Consider the following 25,167-nt stretch of genomic DNA (forward strand, 5'->3'; position numbering starts at 1 on the left):
CTCTTTTCTGGAATCTTAGTTGTATATGTGCATAATTGCATGATACTGTCTCCAGATTGTTCTCACTTTGTTGATTTTTCTCTAGTTGCTTTTCTCTCTGCACCTTAATGTGTATAGTTTCTATTACATTCCCCAAACTCATTTAAAAAAAGATTTATTTATTTGACAAAGAGAACATGAGCAGGAAAAGCAGAAGGAGAGGGAGAGAGAATATTAAGCAGACTCTGTGCTATGCAGAGCCTGATGCAGGGCTCAGTCTCAAGACCCTGAGTCATGACCTGAGCCAAAACCAGGAGTGAGATGCTCAACTGAGTGTGCTACCCAGGAACCCCTCCCCAAACTCACTTTTATACTAATGCAGTATCTAATCTATTTTTAGATCCATCTAGTCGATTTTTCACCAAGATGATTATATTTTTTAATCTTGGTTTTATTTTATAGTTAAAGTTACCTTATAGTTCCAAATCATTTTCTTCATTGAGGTTTTTTTCTTTCAAGTCCTTGTAGGTATTTGTAATTGTTTGTTAATTCTACCATATTTGACATTTCTCATTATTAGTATTAGCTTGCTTTCCTCCTTACCAGGATGTATGTATGTATGTATTTTCTTATTTGGTAATTTTTGATTGAATGTGGTAGTTGTACGTTTTGATATTGTTGGGAGTTTGGATTTTGTTTTTTTTAAAAAAAGTATGGAGTTTTTATGGCAGGCAGTTACTGTAGACATTCGAATTGTTTGAAGCTTCTCTAGGCTTTCTGGGGTGGATCTAGAGAACCTTCACTTGGCAGTAGCTATTCTCAGACTTTTGGGTCTTAGAACTGTTAACACTCTAAAATTCTTTTTTTTTTTTAAACACTAAAATTCTTAAGGACCCTGTAGAGCTTTGAGGAGGATAATTATTGAATATTTACCATCTTAGAAATTACTGAGAATATTTTTTTCACTGAGAATATTTTAAAACATAAATACACAAGCATATTTGTTGTGATGTCATGCAATGATGTTTTATATTTTATATATCATGTAGCCTCTGCAAAATAGCACTGTGATGGATTAAAGTAAAAAAGGCAAATAACATCTTAGTTATCATCATTATGAAAATAGTTTTGACCTTATAGACCCACTAGGGTTTCCTAGATCACACTGTAGTAACTGCTTTTCTATAGCATGAGTTTAATATGTGACCTTTATGACATCTCTCCCATATCCTTCCCTGCCATGAGTTCCCCATGACCTCCTCGCCAGTGTCTTTTTACTCTGGTTGAGATTCAGATGTCTTCAGCATTGTGTGAGCTGTTGGAATTGTTCAACTTATAAATTCTCAATAGCTCTTCTTTGTCCTGCTTGTGTGTCCTTGTTTGACCTCCTATGTATGCAGCTCGATGTTTAGCCAAAGACTTGAGGGAAATTCTGTGTAGATTTCTGGAGCTCTTGCTCTTTATTTCTCCTTCCTTTCCAAGACTTTGCTCTGCTAGTTACAACTGCCTCAGCCTCCCAGAACTCTATCATGTGTCTTAAACTCAGACCATTGTACCCTGCTGGTGTTCTCCTTCTTTGGCAGCATTCTGGAAACTGTCTATTGCAGAATATCATAGGATTCACCTCACTTGTTTCTCTCTTCTCAGAAACCACAGCCCTGTCCTGCCTTTTTGTTCAGTATCTGAAACAAGTGTTTCATATATTTTGCCCCATTTTCTAGTATTTTATGTTGAAAGAAAGGTCTCATCCCAGGTACTTCATCATTGTTGAAACAGATATTCTCAAATCTATCAACTTTAGACATGGTGCCATGAATGAAACCCTGGATCATTCCTTTCTTGAAACAGCTTTTGAAACTAAAAACTAAGCCAGTTCAGTAGAAAGAAAGAGTTGATATTAGAGCTCCACAAACTCTACTGGGAGCTGGGGATCTTTCAGTGGGGAAAGGTTGTCCAGACATGGCAGTGCTGCATGGAGCTCAGAGAACACATGAACACAGCAGCCCAGGGTCGGGAGGGAGGAGGTGTGGACCAATTGTCTGGAGCTGCTTACTTGAATGGTGGTGGGCATAGTTAACCAGGTTGAGGTGTGCTGGAGAATGAATATTGCTGAGTGACTTGGGAATTTGGCTGTAAAGGGCCACAGAGTAGGTGTCTGTGAAATAGGAAAACTTAGGAAAGAAGATACATTACAGCTTGGATGTATCTCCCACTTTATCTTCATCTTACTGCCTCTCCAAGCCAGAGACAGGTCAGTCACATCACACAGGCCAAATCTGTTTCTATAAATGAAATTTGTTTTTTTTTTTTTTAATTTTTTTTTAATTTTTATTTATTTATGATAGTCACAGAGAGAGAGAGAGAGAGAGGCAGAGACATAGGCAGAGGGAGAAGCAGGCTCCATGCACCGGGAGCCTGATGTGGGATTCGATCCCGGGTCTCCAGGATCGCGCCCTGGGCCAAAGGCAGGCGCCAAACCGCTGCGCCACCCAGGGATCCCTCTATAAATGAAATTTGATTGAAACACAACTGTATTCTTTTGTTTACATATGTCGTTGTGTGGTTTATACTGTAATGGCACAGTTGTGTAGTTCACAAACCATATGCCTCACAAAGTTCAGAGTATTTACTGACTCTTTATACAAAAAAAAAAAAACAAAACAAAAAAGTTGGCTGGTTACTCCTCTAAGCCACTCTGCTCCTCCTATCCATTTAGGTCAATAATATATGATAACTTGATAATCTGTGACTAATTTAAAAGAATCAGTTAATCAGAGTAATAAATGTTACATACTTACAAGTTAAATAGCTTTAAAAGCCTTAGGATGACTGGCCAGCCCCTGTCCTACTCTGCCTCAACATTTCAGTCCTTCCAGGCAGCCACGTCTGATCCTTGCAGGTCTTTCTAGTAGTTACCTTGATAGTTCTAAATAACAGGCTGGTGTTCCTGCTGTATCTGTGTTAGATTTCATTGACTTTCTGCTAGGAATAAATATATGCTGATTTAGGTCTTCAAACATTACCCCCCCCCCCCCCGTTCCCCAGCATCCTTCCAGTGTAGTTGTTCTACTATGTTTAGTTAATAAACAGTGTCGGTTATGACTCAGCACATATTCACTGGAGACCTGAATAGTATACTCTGGCTTTGTCCTTTTTTTTTTTTTTTTTTTTTTGGCTTTGTCTTTCATGGAATTTTTAATAGAAAAAAGAAAGTAATGATTCATGATTCTTCAATTAGTTTTTGTTGTGTTTTGTTTTTACCTACTATAGAAGCATGATCGTATCAAATGATTCTGGCAAGTAACTTTTTACCTGGAAAAAGTCCTACCCCTTCCCGACACTCCCATTTTCTCTCTGTGTGCTGGTAGCTTGTAGGTCTCTTGCTCAGCGCTCATTCTTCAGCTTCTCTGAGCTGAGGTCCTATGTTGGGTTCATTGTTTCCTGCATCACATGACTTTCTTGTTCTTGGTATTACCCTCATTTCCTTCCTCATGTCCTTACCTCCATTCCAAGAGGTGTTTGGGAGCTGAAGTTTGAGTCTTTGTATCCCTAAAGGAATTACACTTTTCACACTTAATTGCTTGTTTCCTTGGTTAAGAACTGTATCTTGAGAAGTTTATTCCTATACATTTGGAAACTGCTACTCTATTTTAGTATCCAGAGTTGGAAAGTTTGATGCCATTTTGATGGTTGTTCCTTACTTAGCTTTCTTATTTTCCTCTCAGGTAGCTTTTAGACTTTCTTATTAATACCTCATGATCTCAATTTTTATTCTGTATTTTAATTGCTTGCTGTCTCATTATAACACAACTACATTGTGGTCTTGTCTATAAATTCTAGTGTTTTGAGAGCTTTCATTTGGTTCCAAATTTATAATCGTATGTGGTATGGCTACTTTGAGGAGTTTATCCGAAGGATACAGATTCTCAAACTTGCCTGCTAACTTAGATTCTGTGGTAGAAGAGTGATGAACTTCACAAGTCCCAGCTTCATGGCCTAAAATCCTCCAAGATCGTGAAATGTCCTTGGGACATATTTTCTTGGGAATTCATGCTTTATTTATTTTTTTTTAGATTTTTAAATACTGATTTTAATATATAAATCCTTTTGCAGTATACACAGGTTTCAGAAGTATGAATTCATGAAACATCACAGATGGAAACTAGGCCAGTACATTTTCAAAACCAAATAACAGTAATGGGGCAATATACTTGATTTCCTCAAATCTAGTCACCACATCTATAAGGTGGACGTAAAGTGCAGAGGACACAGAGTTAACGTGGCCTAACAAAAGGCATTAAAATGTGTACCACTCTCTTACTCTATCCGGTAGGTGGACTTGTGAGGGTCCATGGACGTTCCCAGCCCAGGGGGTGGGCCCCTGTTGATGCCCAGTACATGTTACTTGCTTGCCTTTCCTCTGCTTCTAGGTCCATAAGCACCACATATTCATTTATATCATGTAAACGGAGGTGTTGGCCACTGTCTGAATCACTTGCATGGGGTGTTTCTCTTACAGATCACCAAAGTCGTTCTTAGCAAAGGTTGGAGGTGCTTGGAATGCACCGTGTGTGAAGCTTGTGGGAAGGCGAGTGACCCCGGACGGCTCCTGCTCTGTGATGACTGTGACATAAGCTACCACACCTACTGCCTCGCCCCTCCTCTGCAGACCGTGCCCAAGGGGGGCTGGAAGTGCAAATGGTACTCCGGGGCTTACCTCTCCCTCCTTAAGCCTGTCCAGTGCACAGTGTTCCCGCAGGAGTTCTTAAGCATTAGCCGCACCCACTTCACGGCATGATACATGTTTGCTGTGACAGATATCATGCCATGACTCAGAAACATGTTAGATATGCATTGAATAATTTCCCCCATTCTGTCCTCGTGTAGCTGCTTGAATTACAGTAACTACATAACTACGTAAATAAACCTGAGACCTGTTGGTGGGGGGGTGTCGGGTTTCAGGTGTGTTTGGTGCCGACACTGTGGAGCCACGTCTGCAGGCCTGAGATGTGAGTGGCAGAACAATTACACACAGTGCGCTCCCTGTGCAAGCTTGTCTTCCTGCCCCGTCTGCTGTCGGAACTATCGAGAAGACGACCTCATTCTACAGTGTAGACAGTGCGATAGGTATTGTGCTACTCTGGAAATGTTTTTGTCTTCTGCAAGCTTTTCTCTTTAAATATAGCAAAAGGAAATTGGAAAATAACTTTCTTTCATCTTAAATTTAAGAAACAAGACTTTTTTGCTTTCCAGATTTTCTGTCAGCTAGAAACTTACAGAAGTTTCCAGTTTTGTATCTGTAATTCCAGACTAAGATTTTTAACTTGTGGTTTTTAAGGGTTTATGAATCCCTTGAAATTAGATGCAGAATTATTTCCTGCATATATGCATTTTTCTTTGGAGGGTTTCTGAATCTTTTATTAGATTCTACAAATGATCTCACACATTTTATTTTCTTTAAACTTCTTTTTCTTAAAGCTGTAGATACTAAATGTCTAGATACTGGGCACCAGCTCCCACCCTCTCTCAGTCATATGTGAGCAGCTTCAAAATCGAGCATGTTTTCTTTGGTTTTAGTGGTATGTTAACTGTACTCTGTTAATAGCACTGTCCATGTAAAAGTAGTAGTAGTAGTAGTAGTATCAGTAATACAAGATTCTCAGGACTCTACCTGTCGATTCTTTGTTCAAAGGCAAGATAAGCTCCTTTTCTCCCCCCAGTTAACATTTAGCCTCAAATACGTGAGCTATATCTACTCCACAGTAGACCCATCCCATGGAGCTAATATACAGGAAACCACTTGCAGCCTTCTGAATTCCTACATCCTTGCCCTACTAGCTTCCTTGCTACTCTGTTTCTGATAGATTGAATATATGATCATAAAACGTTACTCCATCCTCCATGTGCTCTTGCTTCCTACCTAGTACTTGATCTCATTTTGTTTTTCCTTCCTTATTCTCAGCTCTGAGAGTTTTTATGGGTTAGTGGGCATGATTAGGAGACAGGGCAACATGGGCAAGGTTGGAGGAGCATTTGAAGGGCTTTTGATGTGGCAACTGTCAGGTCCCCTGACAGTTTTATTTGTTTTAATGTATAAAATATGGTCTTTTTAGATGGATGCATGCAGTTTGTCAAAACTTAAATACAGAAGAGGAAGTGGAAAATGTAGCAGACATTGGTTTTGATTGTAGCATGTGCAGACCCTATATGCCTACGTCAAATGGTAAGAAAACAATGTGAACAGTGGGTCTGTGCTCCTGTAACTCACTTGTGCCTTGCTGTTGATAACCAGTGAGTGGGTTTGCCTCTCTTTTTCTTTTCTGTGAAACCGTTATTTGGACAAGTATTTTATGAAAACTAAGTTATTTTAGTTATAAAGTAACTCTTATTATCCCAACTTAATACATTAAAACCATTTGCTTACGTAAAGAAAATAAGTACGTATTATAAATCTAAAATGTAATTTTGTGGACAGCTCCAGTGGCCCAGTGGTCTGGCGCTGCCTTCCACCTGGGGTGTGGTCCTAGAGACCCGGGATCGGGTCTGCATCAGGCTCCCTGGATGGAGCCTGCTTCTCCCTCTGCCTGTGTCTCTGCCCCTCCTCCCCCCGTGTCTCTCATGAATAAATAAATAAAATCTTAAAAAAGAAGTAAAAATAAAATGTAATTTTGCTTTTGTGACACACAATCTTGTAGTTATTAGCAATATGTAGAAATCCAGTATGTTGACCCTTTTTCTCTCCATAATATGTATTTCCTTTTCTGCTTCTCCTCATTGTTTTTCAAGACAGCCTTTAGCTCTATTTAGTGTTTAAGTATTTATTTATTTAAAATGGGTACAGAAATAGAAAATTTAATTCTATGTAAATCCTTTTAAATATTCCTTTTTTTTTTGAAAAAATTACAGTTTTTTTTTCCCTCCATTTCAGTGCCTTCCTCAGACTGCTGTGAATCTTCACTTGTAGCACAGATTGTCACAAAAGTGAAAGAACTAGGTAAAATCTGAAATGGTTTGCTTGACTATTCTTTACAGAAAGCGTGTAAATACTTAATTATTTATACAGCTGACTTGCCACATGTTCCACAAAACTTGCCTTTATGAGTGTTCAGCCTAAGTTTCCTAATGTTGTAAATCATTTCTATAACTGACATATACGATGTTCATCTTATCCAGCTGTAGTGTGAACACTGTTCTGATAAATCTCAGCAAAATGGTAGTGAAATAACCACTGTTGAAGTACTCACTAACTCCATACTTGCTTTGGTTTCATCAATACGTTACTGTGTTTAGTAATCAATTAGCAGAAAATGAGGCCTGGTTAACAAATAGTGGTTTTGTTTTGTTTGTTTGTTTGTTTTAAAGAATGAATTCAATCTTTTACTTTTTTTTTTTTCTGTAATGTATCAGCTAGAGTGGTGACTAATAGGATAATTTTATTAAACTATTTTTTTGTCTAATTCTATATGATATCAGATACAAAAACATTTGGATAGTACAGAAATTGTTGTAATGGATAGCAATTTTGTACATTTAAAAATTTGCAGGATTTCTATTTATTATATTAATACTTGGCTCTCCAAATGGGCTTCTCTAGTATTTTTGTTTTTCTTACATAAATTCTCACCTTTTAGTCTGAAAAGATACTCCAGGAAAAAACTCATAGACAGGTAGCTGAAGCATTACTTTTAGCTTCAGTGATTTCTTTCTGAACCCTTATGTTGATACATGAGAAAAACACGTCAGGTAGGCCATTTTTAATGAAACTTAGGACTTTCTGCTTACAATCTCAAGAAGTTCGGCCAGTATTTCTTAGTTTCAACTGAATACTCTTAATTATTCCTGCATTCCACAGATAATTGCTTTATAGTCACATTCTCTTCACAAGGCATTTTGGAACAGCAGTCAGTTTATCACTGCAAATTAACTTGAGAGTTTTAATACACATATCCTTGGGATATTGTAATTTCAGATCCACCCAAGACATACACCCAGGATGGTGTGTGTTTGACTGAATCAGGGATGACTCAGTTACAAAGCCTCACAGTCACAGTTCCACGAAGAAAACGGTCAAAACCAAAGTTGAAGTTGAAGATTATAAATCAGAATAGCGTGGCTGTCCTTCAGACTCCTCCAGACATCCAGTCAGAACATTCAAGGGATGGAGAAATGGATGATAGTCGAGGTAATACTGATTTATTTTCCATTGAATATGTTCACAAGAATTAAAGCATATAAAATAGCTTTGGAATACATATGTTTTATCTCAGGGCAAATTCTACTAACTTGGTAACCCTTGATAAAACCATGGCCTTTCTAGGTGAGTTGTCTTCTTGGATTTTTTGGATTCTCTTCCTTTCACATAGTCTCTAGAACAGACTTATTAATTAATATTATAGAAACTTCCAGGAACACCATATCTTTGAGGATAATGGATGGGAAGGTTCAGAGGGCTTCACTTTAGTTTGCTAGGTGGCAGCATGAACCTCAGGTGCTATAAGCTCAGCTTCCATGGTTCTGTTAGATTAGAACTTGATCCATGCATTCCTACATGGAAAAACCATTATTAATGTTCAAGTGCAAATTTATGTTCACAGGTGTTCATCATAAACTTAGCTGTTTGTACATATTTTCTTGAACCCAGGAGATATCCAAGGATTTTTTAGCTGAATCCTTGAGATGACAAAACTACTTTAGTAGTATAAAATTCAATATGAGTTCTATTTTTGCTTATCTCTGAAGATCACTACAAGCTTGTTTCTTTTAGGTTGATTATTTTCAGCTGACTCAAAAATAAAGTAGTGAATACTTTTGTTCCATCACATTGTGTTATTCACCAGTATTTATTGAATGCCTACCTTGTGTGGGATGTTGGAAATTATGTCAGTGAACGAAGCAGATGGAATTCTCCACTCATGTAACTTATTCTTTAATGTTAGGAGAAAAGATTACTACTACTACTACTACTAATAATAATAATAATAACATAGTAAAGGAATTGATTATGTGTGTGACAAATGCCGTAGCAAAACTTGCATTGGAGTAAGGGGAATTGGCAGTGCGTATGGTGAAGTGAGGCATCAAATGAACCAAAAGCAGTATTTGAGTGCAGACTTGAAAGAGGTGAGTGAGTGAGTGAGTGAGCCACTTGGTCATCTGAGGGCAGAACATCCTAGATAGCAAGAAAGCCATTGCACAGCTGTGGGTAGCTGTGTGCCCATTGTGTTTGAGAAATGTCATGAATATCAGGGTATCCCGCAGTGAACGATGGTGACAGTAGGTGATGAGATCACAGGTTTGAGAGACCAGCTGTGACCTAGTAGGTCACATAGAACCATAAGATGATGCTTAAGGGGTTTTAAGTTTCCTTTGGATGGATTGGGAGGTAATTGGAGGTTTCTGAGAATAGTAGCTTAATCTTATTCATTTTATAAGAGGCACACTCAGCTGTAATGTGACTAGACTTTGCCCCAGGAGTTGTGGCACATGGGTCAGATAGGGACTGTTGCAGTAGTAGCTGGATGAGAGAGGTGGTTCTGGTTAAGAGTGGCTGTCTGACCAGTTAGTCCTCACATTTCTTTCACAGAGGTATGTGTTTGAGTCTATGTGGTTGGGAGAAAAACTCTGGTTCTCATGTATAACTGATGTTCAAATACTGTTAAACAGAAAGTTTGATTTTAAAGTTTTAGTGATTTGAGGCTTGTGAAGAAACCGTCTGTGTATCTGGGAGGAATTGAGCAAATTATCATTAACCAGAGTACAGTGAAGAGTTCTAGTTTCTAAGGACAGTAGATGTCTGAAAAATCCCATATATACGTAAATCTGGGGAATGCTGCATTTCACAAAATTTGAAACATTTCATTACAGTACAGATTAATTTCCAAAGTAATGAGATTATAGAACCTTTGAAAAATATGGCAAAACAACAACAAAAAGGCTTGAGAAAATTTTCCCTTTGACTACTGTTCTGTACAACACCACTCAGGCAAACAATGGATGTTTCTTCAACTGGGCAGTTTCCAAGTTGAGGTGATCTGAAAGTGCTTCCCCATAAAAGAAAGAAGTAATGTTATACATGATATTATATGTAAATAGGTCCTAGATTCCACAGGAGTCTACAAAGGCCAAATGAACTTCGGATACTCCTGAAATATTGTAACAATGTCCTTTTGTTGTTGCTTTTGCCGTTGACTCTTTGGATAAATGTTTCTTCAGGAAAATAAGTCATAAAGAGCCATGTTAGCATATTAGAAACAAATTCTTTGTGCCACAGAAGCAGGCTTTTTTCTAATTCACTTAACTAGGATCTGGGATCTGGAAACCTTATTAGTACAAAATAAAATCCAAAATGTAGAGCAAACAGAAATGCTGTGTGTGTCTCGAGTGGGAACATGGTGCTTCCCCCTCTAGTCGGATGCCTGGACCTGTGGGCCTACAGTTGCATTTAGGCTCTAGCAGGCAAGGGGTGGGGGTAGATAGAGTGGAGCCAGGAATGACATTAAATAGTGGGAGGAGAGAGCAAGCAGCCAGGAGGATAGGTTATTAAGGCCTGTGACGTTAGCACTAATTCTCTCAAGTTCTTAAATTATGTTCACGTGGTATAAAACTGAAAAAGAATAAGGGTAAGTCATGAAAAGTGCCACTTTCTCCCTGTCCTCCATTTTGGATGGAGAGGTTTTGGTAACTAGGTGCTACTCAGTTACACCTGTTGCTGGACCTCAGGAGAGGGTCCAGGCTAGAGAGACCACCTTAGGGTCCTGAGCCTGCAGATGTAATTGAAGGTATGTGAATGACTTGTAAAGTGTACGCCAATTTATGATGACTTGAGTGTTCTCTGTATTTCCTCTTTCCTCAGGCTCATGTTTCATTTCCTGAAAACAGTGCATTAAGCAGCATGAGTTCTACAACCTTTTGGCGCCTTTCCCATCTTTTTCTCTACTTTCCCCACCTGCTGGGACATATAATTACAATGGCTCAGTGGCCTCTTTGCTTGGCATTTTCTGTTACATAGGAATTATGTATTTGATAGATTTTTCCAACTTTATCTGTACATTTACTTTTTTCCCAGAAGGAGAACTTCTGGACTGTGATGGGAAGTCAGAATCCAGTCCTGAACGGGAAGCAGTGGACGATGAAACTAAGGGGGTCGAAGGAACAGACGGTGTGAAAAAGAGAAAAAGGAAACCGTACAGACCAGGTACAGTCCTGAGCTAGACATTTTAATGTAATCAGAACTTAGTTAATTAAAAAAATACAGTATTGAGGGCTTCAATTATAATTAAATAATCAGGATGAGATGTAGATACTTAACTCTCTGAAACTTGAATGTAGATATCGAAGGACTGAATTACTTCAGTATGCTTTTAGGTGGGAGATTCCTTAGGTCAAGTATGTGAATACTTCACAAAATATCATTATTTTAATGCCTTATCCTAAATGTTGTCCATGTTTTAAATGCTTTACTACATTGGCTTTTATTTATACTTGGACTTTAAAGCCATTTGTTTTTCCCTTAATGTGTACTTCTGTAATTCTTTTACTTTTCAGCATTCATTCTTATATTCTTTATGTACTTAAAACTTATTTCAGGGCAGCCCGGGTGGCTCAGTGGTTTAGTGCCGCCTTCAGCCCAGGGTGTGATCCTAGAGACCCGGGATCAAGTCCCACGTCGGGCTCTCTGCATGGAGTCTGCTTCTCCCTCCACCTGTGTCTCTGGCCCCCCCCCCCCCCATGAATAAATAAATAAATAAAATTTTTGAAAAAAAAATAAAACTTATTTCAGTGTATAGGAGCCGGCAAATGTACAAGTAGAAGGTGATATGACAGGGTTATTATGCCTTCTCAAATTTGTAGTTCAGTTAACATATGACTGATAAAATGCTCTCTTATTTCCTCCCTGCCTGAGAGGTGGAGGGAGAAGCTGTGTTGCTTGTCAAATTTTATTTGCCTTATTAGAAAAAAATACTGAACTGGTCACAATGCAGAACTGGTAGGCTTTCTTTAGGCAGTTTATTAATATCTATTTACCAATCACTGAGACATTAAATGGAATCAGTTCGGTCTTTATTCTTACGACTGCTTATATTTTATTGATAAGTGTGTTCTAAGTGCCTTTTGATGTACAACGATAAACTTTCTCACTGTTTGTATTCTGCAAGACCTTTAATGTAACCTTCCGAAAGATAGGCCACATCTATCACAAGGACCTAGATTAGTTTCATCCAAGTCACTCTATGAAAATCATTTCATTTCTTCCTCATTATGAGGCTTATAACTATACAAACTTTTTTAGACACTGCAAACTCCTTCTAGGAGCTTATATTTATTGTGGCTTTTCTCTCTTTGCCTTCGTGGAGGTCATCCTTGTGACTGAGGGACTCATTAGGTCACACAGTATGTTAGCTGTATCCTCTGACAAAAACTGTTAGTGTTGACTATATATCAGGCACTATTCTATGTCATTTAACCCTTACAATATGTGTATCAGGAGGTGAGATGCTAGATGCTATGCCTGTTACAACACTGAGGGAACTGAAGTATTAAAAGTTAAGTAACTTGCCCGAAGTCAGGTAGTCACCAGAATTAGGCTTTGGCACCAGATTCTGTGCTTTTAACCACAGAGCTATATGTGTCTCATGTCCAGGACATGTTACCCCTGAAGTCATACTGATTTTATTTGGATCATCTTGTTTCATTTATATCTTGTATATCTATTCTCCCACAGCTAATGTATAAGTAATTTGAATGATAATACATGAAGTTACTTAAGATTTGTTAAACAAGTATAATTTACTGTAATATTTATTCTGACACTGTTGAGAAGAAACAATGCAGTCATTCTTTCTGTACTATAATAATGTATTTTTATACCTGTTCGGTTAGTGATAAGGTAGGTGACAGTCAGTAGCTTTGACCTCTTTTAATTTGCTTCTTAATTTCCAGTCCCCTGTATCATGCATTAAAAAAATGATTATTGATTTAAATTAGCCCATATTGAATTTGGGAAATGCCTCCAAACAGTTTCACCCTACTTACTGTGAAAATACAGGGAGAAATCAGTTATTTACCAAGTTACAAATGTGTTTTTTTGGATAGGTATTGGTGGATTTATGGTACGGCAAAGAAGTCGAACCGGGCAAGGGAAAACGAAAAGATCTGTCATCAGAAAAGATTCCTCAGGCTCTATTTCTGAGCAATTACCTAACAGAGATGATGGTATGGTATTGATTTTGTTTGATTTAACCCCCTTTTCTTGCTATTTGTATTGAAAAGAGCCATCCTAAATAATACTGCAGTTATAACCTTGTTGCTTCTTATTGATCAAAGGATGTGAGTGCCTGTAGAGTTCATACCTCTAATACAGAAATTAAGTTTGATAAGGAAAGGTTTAAACCCAGTGTAGTATATTCCTCTGAGATTTTTTTTAAACAACTTTGTTTTTCTTAAGTTAAATACAAACCGTGTAGGAACTGGATCACTTAGTTCTACCAGGTGCTTCCCAGTCATCTCACAAAAGGCCTTTCTTTGCCTGTGTCACCTCAGAGATAAAATTGGAGACTTTAGACTATTTTGTTGAAAGTGACAGGTACTCCCAACAGTTTTTACAAAATTATATAATGTTTTAGAAATACGTCTTACAATTAATGTTCTATCATCCTTACATAGATCTTTAAAGAAAGCTAACTCATTCCTTAACTCACTGTTTGAGAATTGGTTCTATGAACACATTGTGTCGGTGTGGTCACAATCTGTATGCTTTATGTATTTTAAATGCTTTTTGTAGGATGTGAAGGAAAGAGATGTTTCCAACATGTGCTCTGATTAGAGTTCTTCCATTATTATGGGGTAGGGTTTTGACCTGTGAATTAATAAAAATTATGGATCGTGTTTTTGAAAGGAAGCACCAGATGGTTTTAAAGGAGTTTCTAATATGACTTAATATGGTTGTAACCAGCCCTAAGAAATGCGATGTGTTAAATGAGACTCATTTTGTGTTTTCTGTCTTTCTCTATTTTGCCCTCTGATTTTAGTTCTGTTAGGTTAGTATTTTATCCCTTTATCCATGGCATCCAGAGTCATCTGTTGAGTGTTTATTGTATTATGCATTGTTTTATTTTCTGAATTGCCTTTTTAGTATTTTAACACTTTCTAGTTTCTCCCAACAGCTCATTCCTCCTAGTTTCAGTCCTGTTACTTCTTTATGAGTCTAAGTGATGCAGAGTATAAAATATGAAAGCCCAATGTGATTCTACTTTGTCTCTCCAGCCCCCTCCTCCTAGTGCCTCGTTTCATTGTATTTATTGTGGGAGATACAGACATACACATAATACTTTTTTTTTTTTTTGTAAATCATAAGCTCATATTCTTTAGAACATTCTCTGAACTTTTTTTGAGGACTGAATTGAAGGTGGCTTCTTTCAGAAAAGGTCTGCATCTGTTTACTGTCAGGAATATGAGGTGCTACTACCCTGGGATTTCTTTAGCTTCAAGAATTTAGCTTAAATTCTTGCCTTGAAGTTTTTTGGTTCAACTGTGATATAAATTCAGGTTTCTTACACATTAGGACAATACTGAGTTTATGAACTCTGAAGAAAGATTTTCACTTTTTGCCTTTCTACCCAGCACCAAGATGACAAGCAGTTTTCTTTGCTGTTGGTGGTGGGAAGGGGGAGGGGGATGGAAAGGTGAGGGAAGGTAGGGGCTGGGAGGGTGAATTTCTTGTTAAACCACCTCTGAGCATGGAATCTCTCAGGTCTCACCTTTTTAGAAGGCACTTCTGGGTTAATATCTCTGCCTTGCGTGGAGAGGCCTTAAACTGACTTCAAGTCCCCATTCTCACAAGGCTCTGAAAACTGGAGTTCAGGGTCACTGGATTTTAGCAGAATTTCAGAGTACTTTACTTAGTTCTTGGCTTATTTCTTTCTCTGGTTCCTGTTTTACCTTGATTTTTGGTCTTTGAGGATTATTTATTTTCTGGTAGATTAGTATACATTTAAAAAGATTGTCTAAAAAAGGTTTATGTGAGGTGGGGTGGGTCCTGGGATCGAGTCCCACATTGGGCTCCCCCCAGGGGAGCTCTACCTATGTCTCTGCCTCTCTCCACGTGTCTCATAAATAGATCTTTAAAAAAAAAGTTTATGCACCATTTGTAGTTTTCAGAAGAGTCAATCCATTTACGTACTCTGGCCACAAAGTGCCCACATTGGTTTTCAGAAGGGATGTGCTGTTTGCCTTGGGAGTCTGAGCCTGTCCTTTGATTGCTCACCTATTTGCTTTGAGTAGTGTATTTAATCCTTTGCTAATTTCATAGATCAAAATTTTGTTTTCTTTCCATTCTTCTAATTGATTTTAAGATTGAGCATTCGTAGCATTTTTGTAAATAGTAATATATTGTTACAACATATAAGTACTACAAAAACCTAATTTGCAATAAATTCCTGAACTTGTAAATTGCTAATTGAAGAATACACATTTTTTAAAAAGACTTTTGTTGGATATGCCTGATAAACTCTACTAAAAGGTTGTTCCTGCTAAATAGCCCTTAATAGTATACAAGTAGCCATTTCATCCATACTCCTGAGCATTGCATATTTTCATTATTGCAATTTTTAACATGATGTCGATGTTCAGATAATTTTCTGCTTTGCGAATAAGGAAATACTCGTGAAGAGATAATAGTAAATACATACTAATATTAAATAGACCTGCAATGAATTTTTTATGATACTTAAAACTTATTAATAAACTTGCTTTGATATCTTTTTGTGAAAAAGCTTGTCAAGTCATGCTGTATGCCTTAAGCTTACACAGTATTGTATGTCAATTATATTTCAATAAACTGGAAAGACAAAAAAGCTTGTTTGTTTATATGGATTTGGGTATATGTTGATAAGCTATAAAGTTACTTTGGGTGGATTTGTCTGAAAATTTTAAATACCACATATTTATAAATGTGACTGTTGTTTCAGGCTGGAGTGAGCACTTACCAGATACTCTAGTTGATGAATCTGTTTCTGTTACTGAAAACACTGAAAAAATAAAGAAGAGATACCGAAAACGGAAAAATAAGCTTGAAGAAACTTTCCCTGCCTATTTACAAGTAATTTTTTGCTTTACATTTTATTATGTAGTTGATTAACATAAAAAAAGTAATGTATTGAGTTTTGAAAAATGGTTTTGTTATTTTTGTTAATGTTTTGCTTGTTTTTAATTCATTATTATAATTACCATTTTTACCTTTCAGAGGCCCATAAAAATTAACATTTACTTTTTTTGTGCTTTAATACTTTTCATAACGTTCTTTTTTACCCCAGTTTTTCACTTCTAAATGTAAGACATACAAGAACATTTTGAACTGGGAAAAGCTCATTCTAAATGAATGAGCAGTTGCACCTGTGTGCTCCCCAAACCCATGTCCCATGGACAGCTCCCTTTACCAATGCAGGTTAGAATAATTATATTCACTGAATAAAAATGGCTTTTTAGCTGCAAGTTATAGCTTTAGTAATTGTTTATCGCTTTTAGAAGCCAGTAATCCAAAGCTTTAAGTAGAACTGTTTTTTGTTTTCTAAAATATACCTCAAAAAAAAAAAAAATCCTTCAATATGAAGAATTTGTTTAATACGTGTAGGTTGCATAAAAATAGAACTCTTTCTAGCTCATCCGTAAGTGTGAAGTCACTTAAAAGTTCTAAGCCATTTGATGATGTACTGGAAAAGGCATCCTGTTACAGATAGGAATAGGGTAGTCCTCCGTCTTCAGGTGTGTGGAAGTGGAATTGGAAGAGACTGTCAGTGAGTGTCCATCTGGTTTATTCTTCCCACGGAACAGCCTACATTATTTAATTTATTATTTTTTTACCTTAATTTTCCAATTGACTCTTTATAGTTTAACTGGTTTTAAAATACATTTCCATTCAGGTAATATACAGCTGCTTCAATTTTCTTTTGTTGGCAATTAGAAGTATAAGAATCAAATACTCATTTGAGTGAAAAGTCTGTGCTTAATAAAATTTTTAAGCATACTGTCTAGTATATGTTAATGTGTATGAGTGTAAGTTTTTATTAGACAACTGATACCTTCAGAGCAGTGAGCCTTCAAGGTTGGAGTCCTGGTCTGAATACCACTCTGCTCCCAGTTAGCAATGTGATCTCGTTCTGTTCACCATCTGTGCATCCTGGAAATGTTGAGAGATTAAATAGGAACTATGTATGTGAAGGACTTAACTACTGTCATACATGTCTATCTTTAATAAATATTTTATTTTCCCTGGATTCCCTTCAGATACCCATTCATCTTAACTGTGTACCTTTTTTTTTTTTTTCAAACATGTAATAGTTAATGAGTTGAGAGATAGGGCCCCCCCCTTGTTTAGATTATCTTTCATCACTTCCTTTTTGTTTCTTCTCATCCCCTTCCCCTTCCTTTAAATAATCCTTTCTTGAGAATATTTAATAGATAACATGCTTCTGCTCCTATTGATCCTATTGATCTAAAGCCTTCTTTAGCTGTTTATGAACATACGATAACTATTTCATACTTTGAAAAAGAGCCGTTAAAAGTAATGGGTCTGATTTCCTAATTACTGCTATAATCTTAATGTGTTGAGCTGGATTGTTTCCTCTGGTGTACATCAGTAATACCTTTCTTCAGGCAGGGGGATATGAAGAAAACCTTTGTAATGGTGCTATTACTTGGACATCTGGTGGTAGCAGTTGTATTTCCCCCATTGATTGAGGAAATATATAGTGATGAAAACCCACAGGAATTCACTAGGCATTTTCCAGTTTTTATTAATCTCAACAGTGTCGAGATAAACTATAAGTAATTAATCTACCCTGTAGAAATATTTATGTGGTCTCCTAAGACCTAGTGCTGCTATGTGACCTTAGGGAACCCTGTTAGTACATTTAAAATTTCCAGTTCATTCTGGGAGTCACATTATCAAATTAGAAACCATGTGGAGCCTTTCCTTTTTATAAAGTTAATAAAAAGCCATCAATTTAATAAGAATATTACTTTCTGATAAATAGCACTGAAGTCTTCATGAGCCATTTAAAGAAAAAAATTCTTGCTAATCATAGTCTCAGATTTATACCAAAGGCATGAAATAAATGATCCCTGAAGTTCTGAGATGCTCTGCTATTCAGTATGTTTCCTCATGATAAAAGCATCACTCTTGTGAGAAACAGACCATCCTCTACCCAGTGCACTAACTTTCCTGGTTTTCACATTTCTTTTTCATAGTGAAACAGCTGGTTCATTTAAAAAATGTGAACATTTCAAACCTACTGGACTTCACATACCTCTTTCTCTATCCCTTTGCAGAAGTTAGCATTGTTAGCAGTTTGGTATTTATCCTTTCAGAACTTGTTTAATTATTTTTGCATAGTGAGAGTAGTTTTTATTTGATGTATCTGATGTTTTGCTGGACATATCACTCAACTCGCTTTCTTTTGATGTATTTTAGAACTTTTCTTTGACAGCATAGCTCTACATCCTTTTAAAAAATTGATGTGTTTTATAGTTTGGGTGTCAATAATTTGTTTAGTCATAATGCCTTTTGACAGACATTGAAGCTGCTTTCTCTGTTGGTATTATAAAAAATGGTGCAGTGAACCTTTTCTGTGTATGTATCTTTGATGAGAGTGTGTTAAATGTTCAGTTTCTGCAAAATCGTCCTCTATAAAGGATCCTTTTTTCCCAGACAGACTACTGTACAGGATTGTTGGGTTGAAGTGAGATTGCTGGGGCGGGGAGGAGAGAGTGTGCTCCCAAGGGCTTCTTTTTGTCCTCCTAATTGATCCTTGAGAAGTTTTGGAGAGATCCTCCAGTTGTAAGGAACTCAGCTTGAAACATGGGTCTCAGGTCTCCAGGTAGAGGAAGTATATTGAAATGGAGAAATGTTAATATGAGTAAGTGAATTAAAAGCCCAAAGCCTTTAATAGTAGTAAATTTTGTGTACATAATATGGTTCAAATGACTATAAAAACCCACTTTCAGATTTATAGCATGTAAAAAAAAAAGGATTTATAGCATGTTAAGTCTTTAATGTGGTTATGTGAATCAATATGAGGTTACTAAATCTACCTGAAGTATGTAAATATTAAAGCTGTAGATCAAACCCTTGTGCTATTCTCTGCAAGTAATCTATAAATATTAATATTCATGGAGCTTTAATTTTTCTTATAATACAAATTAAGGTGCCAAGAGTATTATAAATTTATCAATTTTTAAATTTAATTATAGCTTAATTGCCTGGAATTACTGGATTATTGCAGTTTCTAGAAACATTTGACATAATTGTGTGGCTTTATTTACATTATTTTATTTGTCTCTAGTAAAACTACAAAAAAAATCTTCTAAATAAGGGAATATTTGTATAAAACAAATGACAGAAAAAAAAACAAATGACAGGTTATTTCTATATTATACATATATTTCTATATTCAATTTCTGTATTCTTGAATACCGAGTTTTTGTGTTATTTCTGCCGTCTTGTCAAAAATGGCAGAATTACCTGTTAACGTTTTAGAATTTTATAACGAAATCAATCATTTTCATATGTGCTTATCTTTATCTAGGAAGCTTTCTTTGGAAAAGATCTTCTAGATACAAGTAGACAAAACAAGCTAAGTTTAGATAATCTATCAGAAGATACAGCTCACCTTTCATATAAAACAAACATGAACACAAATTTCTTGGATCCTTCCTTAGATCCACTACTTAGTTCATCCTCAACTCCAGCAAAACCTGGACCTCACGGTATGTGGAATAATTTACAGATGCGTTTTTGATCATAATGACATTTGTATTCCTTGTAATTAAACCTTTTGAAATGCTTTAGTTTGGTCTCCTATGCATTTTAAAAGTTGACCTCATTAAAGTATAATATGCATTCAGTAAATGCAGCTACTTGAAGTGGACAGGTAGATAATATTTGGCAAAAAAAGATTATACCTGTGTAACTATCACCATAATCAAGAGTTGCAAAGGAGAACGTTCAGTGTTAGAATGTGCAAAGGATAATGTAAGGGGGTATAATTTCACCATAGTCGGTAAATAATAAGTGTAATAATCTTCGATTTAAGTGAGATTTTTGTTAATTACATAACCTAAAGAAATTCAAAAGAAAGGGAAAAAATGCTGTGGCTGAGGACTGGCTGACAGACTATGTTAACATAATGAAATAGGTTATGTTAGATCAATTTCTTACTACTGATAGTTTGGGCCAGGTAGGTCTTTGTTGGAAAGAGGCCCTGTGGTGCAGCATATCTGTCCTTATTTTGTGATGATCATAACTGTCTCCAGATACTGGACTCCCCTGCAAAACTGACCCTGGTTGGGAACCACTGCCCTAGATATAGTGAGTAAGGGGACGATTTAGAGGCAGGCAAAAGCATGAGAACTTATATTTATAAAGTAATATTAATGTCAACAAGGCTCTCGAGTTTAACTAGTTCAGTATGTATGAGTTGTGATCACAGAGTTTCTTCCCCACTTCTAGGTTTTAATCTCACTATAAGTTAATGTAATCTGACAAGCTTCCTTTTTGCCATTGATGACATTTTTTTTACTCCGTTAATTTTATAAACTCAGTTTGGAAAAATAATCTTAAAGGGACCATTTACTGAGAGATAACTTTTGATATATTACAGCTCCATTAACTTGGCATTATCCTGGATTGATATATAGGCTTTTATTTTAACTTCTTGAAATAATTGGTAGTTTTACTCCCTCTTTTACACATAGGAGATGTCCAGTCTTTCTTATTGTTAGCAATGGGGAAGTTAAAGCACTGATCTAAAGGCCATGTTTTTTGTTTATCTGAACAGATCATTTTACTTTTACTTGCATTCTGTTGTTTTAAGTGCTTACCTGCTCTTGTCCATGTCAATATATTGCTAATATATAGTGAAAGACTTGTGGATCCTTCCAAGAGTATCTTACTGTGAAGGGTATCTTACTGGGAAAATTTTGACTAGCTATTTAAAAACTTAACTAGAACTCTAGTTAACTTAGTGCACTTAAGCTTTTATGAGGAAGAGAACTGAAGTTGGACAGAAGGCATATTGTGGCAGGAAAAAACATCGATAAGTTCACAAAATACTGAGAATGGGTTCAGTGATAAGCTAGAATGTGGAGGACTAGAATAGCACCCGTCCCCAAACCCAGACTAAATGGGACCATGCCTGCCGCTGAAGGACCCTGGCTGGCCGGCCGGCCGGCCTTTCTTTTCTTTCCGTTCTTTTCTTTTCTTTTCTTTCTTTCTTTCTTTCTTTCTTTCTTTCTTTCTTTCTTTCTTTCTTTCTTTCTTTCTTTCTTTCTTTCTTTCTTTTTCTTTCTTTTTCTTTCTTCTCTTTCTTCTTTCTTCTCTTTCTTTTCTTCTTTCTTTCTTTCTTTCTTCTCCTTCCTTCCTTCCTTCCTTCCTTCCTTCCTTCCTTCCTTCCTTCCTTCCTTCCTTCCTTCCTTCCTTCCTTCCTTCCTATTTTATTTATTTATTCATGAGAGAGGCAGAGACACAGGCAGAGAGAGGAGAAGCAGACTCCATGCAGGGAGCCCGATGTGGGACTCGATCCCAGGACTCCAGGATCATGCCCTGAGCCAAAGGCAGACGCTCAACCACTGAGCCACCCAGGCATCCCAGACCCTGGCCTTTCTAACAGAAACTTAGAAGTAGGAGCTTGTATGTCATTCAGTACAGTCCATCACATCAGTTCTAATGATTTGTTGGTAAGAAGATAGAAAAATCCCTTTCTTTAAGTAGGGGTGAACTTTTAAAACATGGTGTTTGAAAAAAATGTCGTAATTTATGTAGTAGAGTTCTGTTCTTTAATACACACATACACGCGATCCCTGAAAGAATTCAGAATATTTTTCCTTCAGGTGTCAAGATTAAAGTGTCACTATTTTAAAGTGTCACTATTTTAAAGTGTCACTATTTTCAGGTGTCACTATTAAAGTAATTTTATTTCTCTAAAAACTTTACAAATATTTAGGCATTTACTTTCGTGTTTGGTTTGAAAAATTATTAACTTATGTATGAATTCTGTTTGAGAAGTATGTGTTTAGTGGGACAAGACTGTGTCTTATAGGGAATTTTGATCTAGGATCTTAGAAGTATTTTGTGTCCCTTTCCCCCCTTTCAAAGTAAAAACACAGTTGACATGGTTAAAAAGTGCAGATGTTCTTAACCTAAATGACTAATATACTATATTAAAGCTAGCCTATTGTCTTATTGTAAGTCCAGAAACCAACTTTGGAGTCCTCCTTAATTCTTTATTATCTTACACTGCACACCGGATACATTCACAAATTTGTCTCTGCCTTCAAACTGTATCCTAAAGTTAACCATGTCTTATCTCCACTCTCCCTCCTGCTCTGGAGTGCCTGCTGTCCCCACTTCTCACTTAGACTACAGCAGCTGCCTCTGGACCAGTCCAGCCCCCCCTCCACCGCCTGCCCCCCCACCCCCACCCCGTGCTGCCAACACTTCCCACACCCACCTCCCCCAGTCTTTTCTACACACGGGAGCCACTGCTTTCCCTTTAAAATATCACTCAAATCCCCTTCTAGCCATCAACCTTCTAACAAGTTCCCATTCTGCTATTTCAGAGTGAAGCTCAGTCTTCACCATGACTTATAAAACCATACGTAATCTCACTTAGTTACCTTTTATTTCCTACCACTCCTTCCCTTCATTAATATAGTCAACCACACTTGCCATACTTGGCAAAAAACCTTTTCCATCTGCTTTTCCCTTTGCGTGGAGTGTTCTCTCCATCTTTATGCATATTACTCCCTTACTTCATTTACATTTGTCCTTGGTCACATCCTTCAAAAGATCTTCCCTGACCACTTTATCTAATACTTTATCATCTCCACATCTTATTCTTAATCCTTTGTCCTTACTGTTATCTTTATAGGCTTATACTGCTGTCATTTATTTGCTAACTCCCTCTGAAACAGTAAGCAAAGTAGGCATGCACTTTGTTTTGTTTATTCTGAATTCCTAGTGGGCTGGAACAATGCCTGTTAACATAATCCATAGACATAATTCTGTGGGTACCGAAATATATTTTTTAATAAATAAGTGAATAATTGATATTAAGATCAAAGTTGGAAGTAGGCATCTAACTAGATAGTACCTACTATATACTTTACAAGGAATTTCTAAATAATGCCTTTGACTTTGATATTTATCTTCTGTGTTTTATTTTCTAGATGTCACTTTTAGAGATGCCACTTTCTTAATGCATTTTTTTTTTTGGTTTCTTATAGCATTCTATTTCACTTTTATTGCCTTTATTTCTCTTATTGATCTCTATTTTAAATTTTATTTTATTAATAAACAGTCACAAAGCAAAAAATAGTCTTAATTTTTAATGTTTAGTTTTTCAAAACATCGGTATATATTTTCTTTGAAAAATTCCTTATTTGAGAAGTAATAATCTTAACTTAGGATTCTAGCACTTAACTCAGCACCTGCTGTAGTCTGGATGTTTAGTGAATGGTTGAATGAGTGGGCGTGTTTTAGAACTTAATGTCTAGGACAATATTGAGACTTTAAAAATATACTTGCTATGCTTAGGTACGACTGATGATCCCTTAGCTGATATTTCTGAAGTCTTAAACACAGATGATGACATTCTTGGAATAATTTCAGATGACCTTGCAAAATCAGTTGATCATTCAGGTATATATGTCTATATTTGTCTGGTGTCTGTTTTTATGATGCGATGAGAGGTATATGTGTGTGTGGAACAAGTTTAGTCTTTTCTCTGAAACTGAAAGAAAGTTTGTTTTGGCTTTGTCAAAGAACTCATCATTTTATTTGATCTACCTCAGCTTTTCTGCTTTAGGAGAGGAAATAGCAAGTTAATTTCTGTTGTCTTTCTAATTGCATCAAACTTAAGGCAAGGCTTGTCACCCTGACAGTCTTGCTGTGTCTTGTTTCTTCTTTTGTTTGCATTGCCCCTCACTTCCCGCTCCTGTGGTAATCATCCATTTTATTTGGTTTGGGTCTTGTAGGTCTTGATTTATGCACTTTCCAGGTTGAGAGCTCACCTTTTCCATTTGGTAAGAAACTGAGCAATGGATGATGGCTGACTAGAAGTAGTCTTTTTTATAGTGATTTCAGCTGAAACATCCTGTAGGTGCATGCATATTGTTAGAGTGCTAATTTGTCACTAATCCATACTTGCTTTTCCCTTTGTGCGTGCAGCTAAAGCATGGTACAACTGTGCTGTGCTTTGGATGACTTTATTAGTAGTTCTCTCTCTCTTTCTTTTTTTTAATGAATGGTTTTATTCTTCTTAATATGTAATTTATAATATTACCCAAATGTTATAGAGTTAGTTCCTAATATAAGATCGTGTAAGGGCAGACTCTTTTACTTTTTAATAGTAATATTGAGAGAGCATGATAAAGTAGATAAGAGATCACTTTTAAATGTGATTTTTGCCTAAAAACCAATTTGTATGAAATAAACCATGTTATATTATAAACGTAATCTATATCTTGTTTTGTTACTACAGAATATTTCCAAAATATGATCTGTAGTTGAAATTATTCACAGGATAATGTTTACTAAATATTGAGAATTTTAGAGCGTTTCATTAATTTATGTGGAAGTCTATCCCTCTTGTGTCACATACTACAGAAATAGCTGAGCTATACATTTGAAACCACTATTTTCCATTATATATTGAATACTGTATATTGAATCTTGTAGATTATCATATTAATGATGTAGTGCTTATTTGTGGGGGTTTAGAAGCAGGTGTGTTCTTCTATTCCTTAGGAAATGTATTTACTCGGATTAAAATATAATTTTAAGTGGCACCTAAGTTTACAAATATATTGTCCCTGATTTTTACTCATTAACTATTCAAATTGATATAAGAACCATGATTAATTTAGAATTACATACTTTTCATTGTCCTATTTTAATCATGTTGTATATTAATGCAGGTAAATAGTGTGATACATTTTACGTAAATATTCAGAATTCACTTTTAGTCTCTTTACTTTGCTCCTATAGCTGGAATAGATATTGGTCCTGTCACCGATGATCCATCGTCTTTGCCTCAGTCAAGTGTCAATCCGAGTTCACGACCATTAAGTGAAGAGCAGCTAGATGGAATCCTCAGTCCCGAGCTAGACAAAATGGTCACAGATGGTAAAATATTT

The 25,167-nt window shown here is 36.4% G+C and overlaps 1 protein-coding gene across 19 annotated transcripts in view; it reads left to right on the forward strand.

The window, feature by feature from the left end:
* Positions 1-25,167, forward strand: part of KMT2C (lysine methyltransferase 2C) — a 283,002-nt gene that overhangs the window by 202,982 nt on the left and 54,853 nt on the right. For 16 of the 19 annotated variants that reach the window (XM_077849571.1, XM_077849577.1, XM_077849576.1 and 13 more), the window contains 12 exons: positions 4,499-4,680; positions 4,942-5,106; positions 6,093-6,202; positions 6,908-6,973; positions 7,949-8,161; positions 11,045-11,173; positions 13,072-13,191; positions 15,945-16,075; positions 19,560-19,740; positions 23,567-23,671; positions 24,007-24,054; positions 25,019-25,156. In XM_077849571.1, coding sequence (XP_077705697.1) covers positions 4,499-4,680; positions 4,942-5,106; positions 6,093-6,202; positions 6,908-6,973; positions 7,949-8,161; positions 11,045-11,173; positions 13,072-13,191; positions 15,945-16,075; positions 19,560-19,740; positions 23,567-23,671; positions 24,007-24,054; positions 25,019-25,156 — 1,588 coding nt within the window. The remainder of the gene's footprint in view (positions 1-4,498; positions 4,681-4,941; positions 5,107-6,092; positions 6,203-6,907; positions 6,974-7,948; positions 8,162-11,044; positions 11,174-13,071; positions 13,192-15,944; positions 16,076-19,559; positions 19,741-23,566; positions 23,672-24,006; positions 24,055-25,018; positions 25,157-25,167) is intronic. The other 3 variants (XM_077849574.1, XM_077849581.1, XM_077849585.1) reach the window with 3 other exon arrangements.

Source organism: Canis aureus, chromosome 15 (assembly GCF_053574225.1).
Source record: "Canis aureus isolate CA01 chromosome 15, VMU_Caureus_v.1.0, whole genome shotgun sequence".
NCBI lineage: Eukaryota > Metazoa > Chordata > Mammalia > Carnivora > Canidae > Canis > Canis aureus.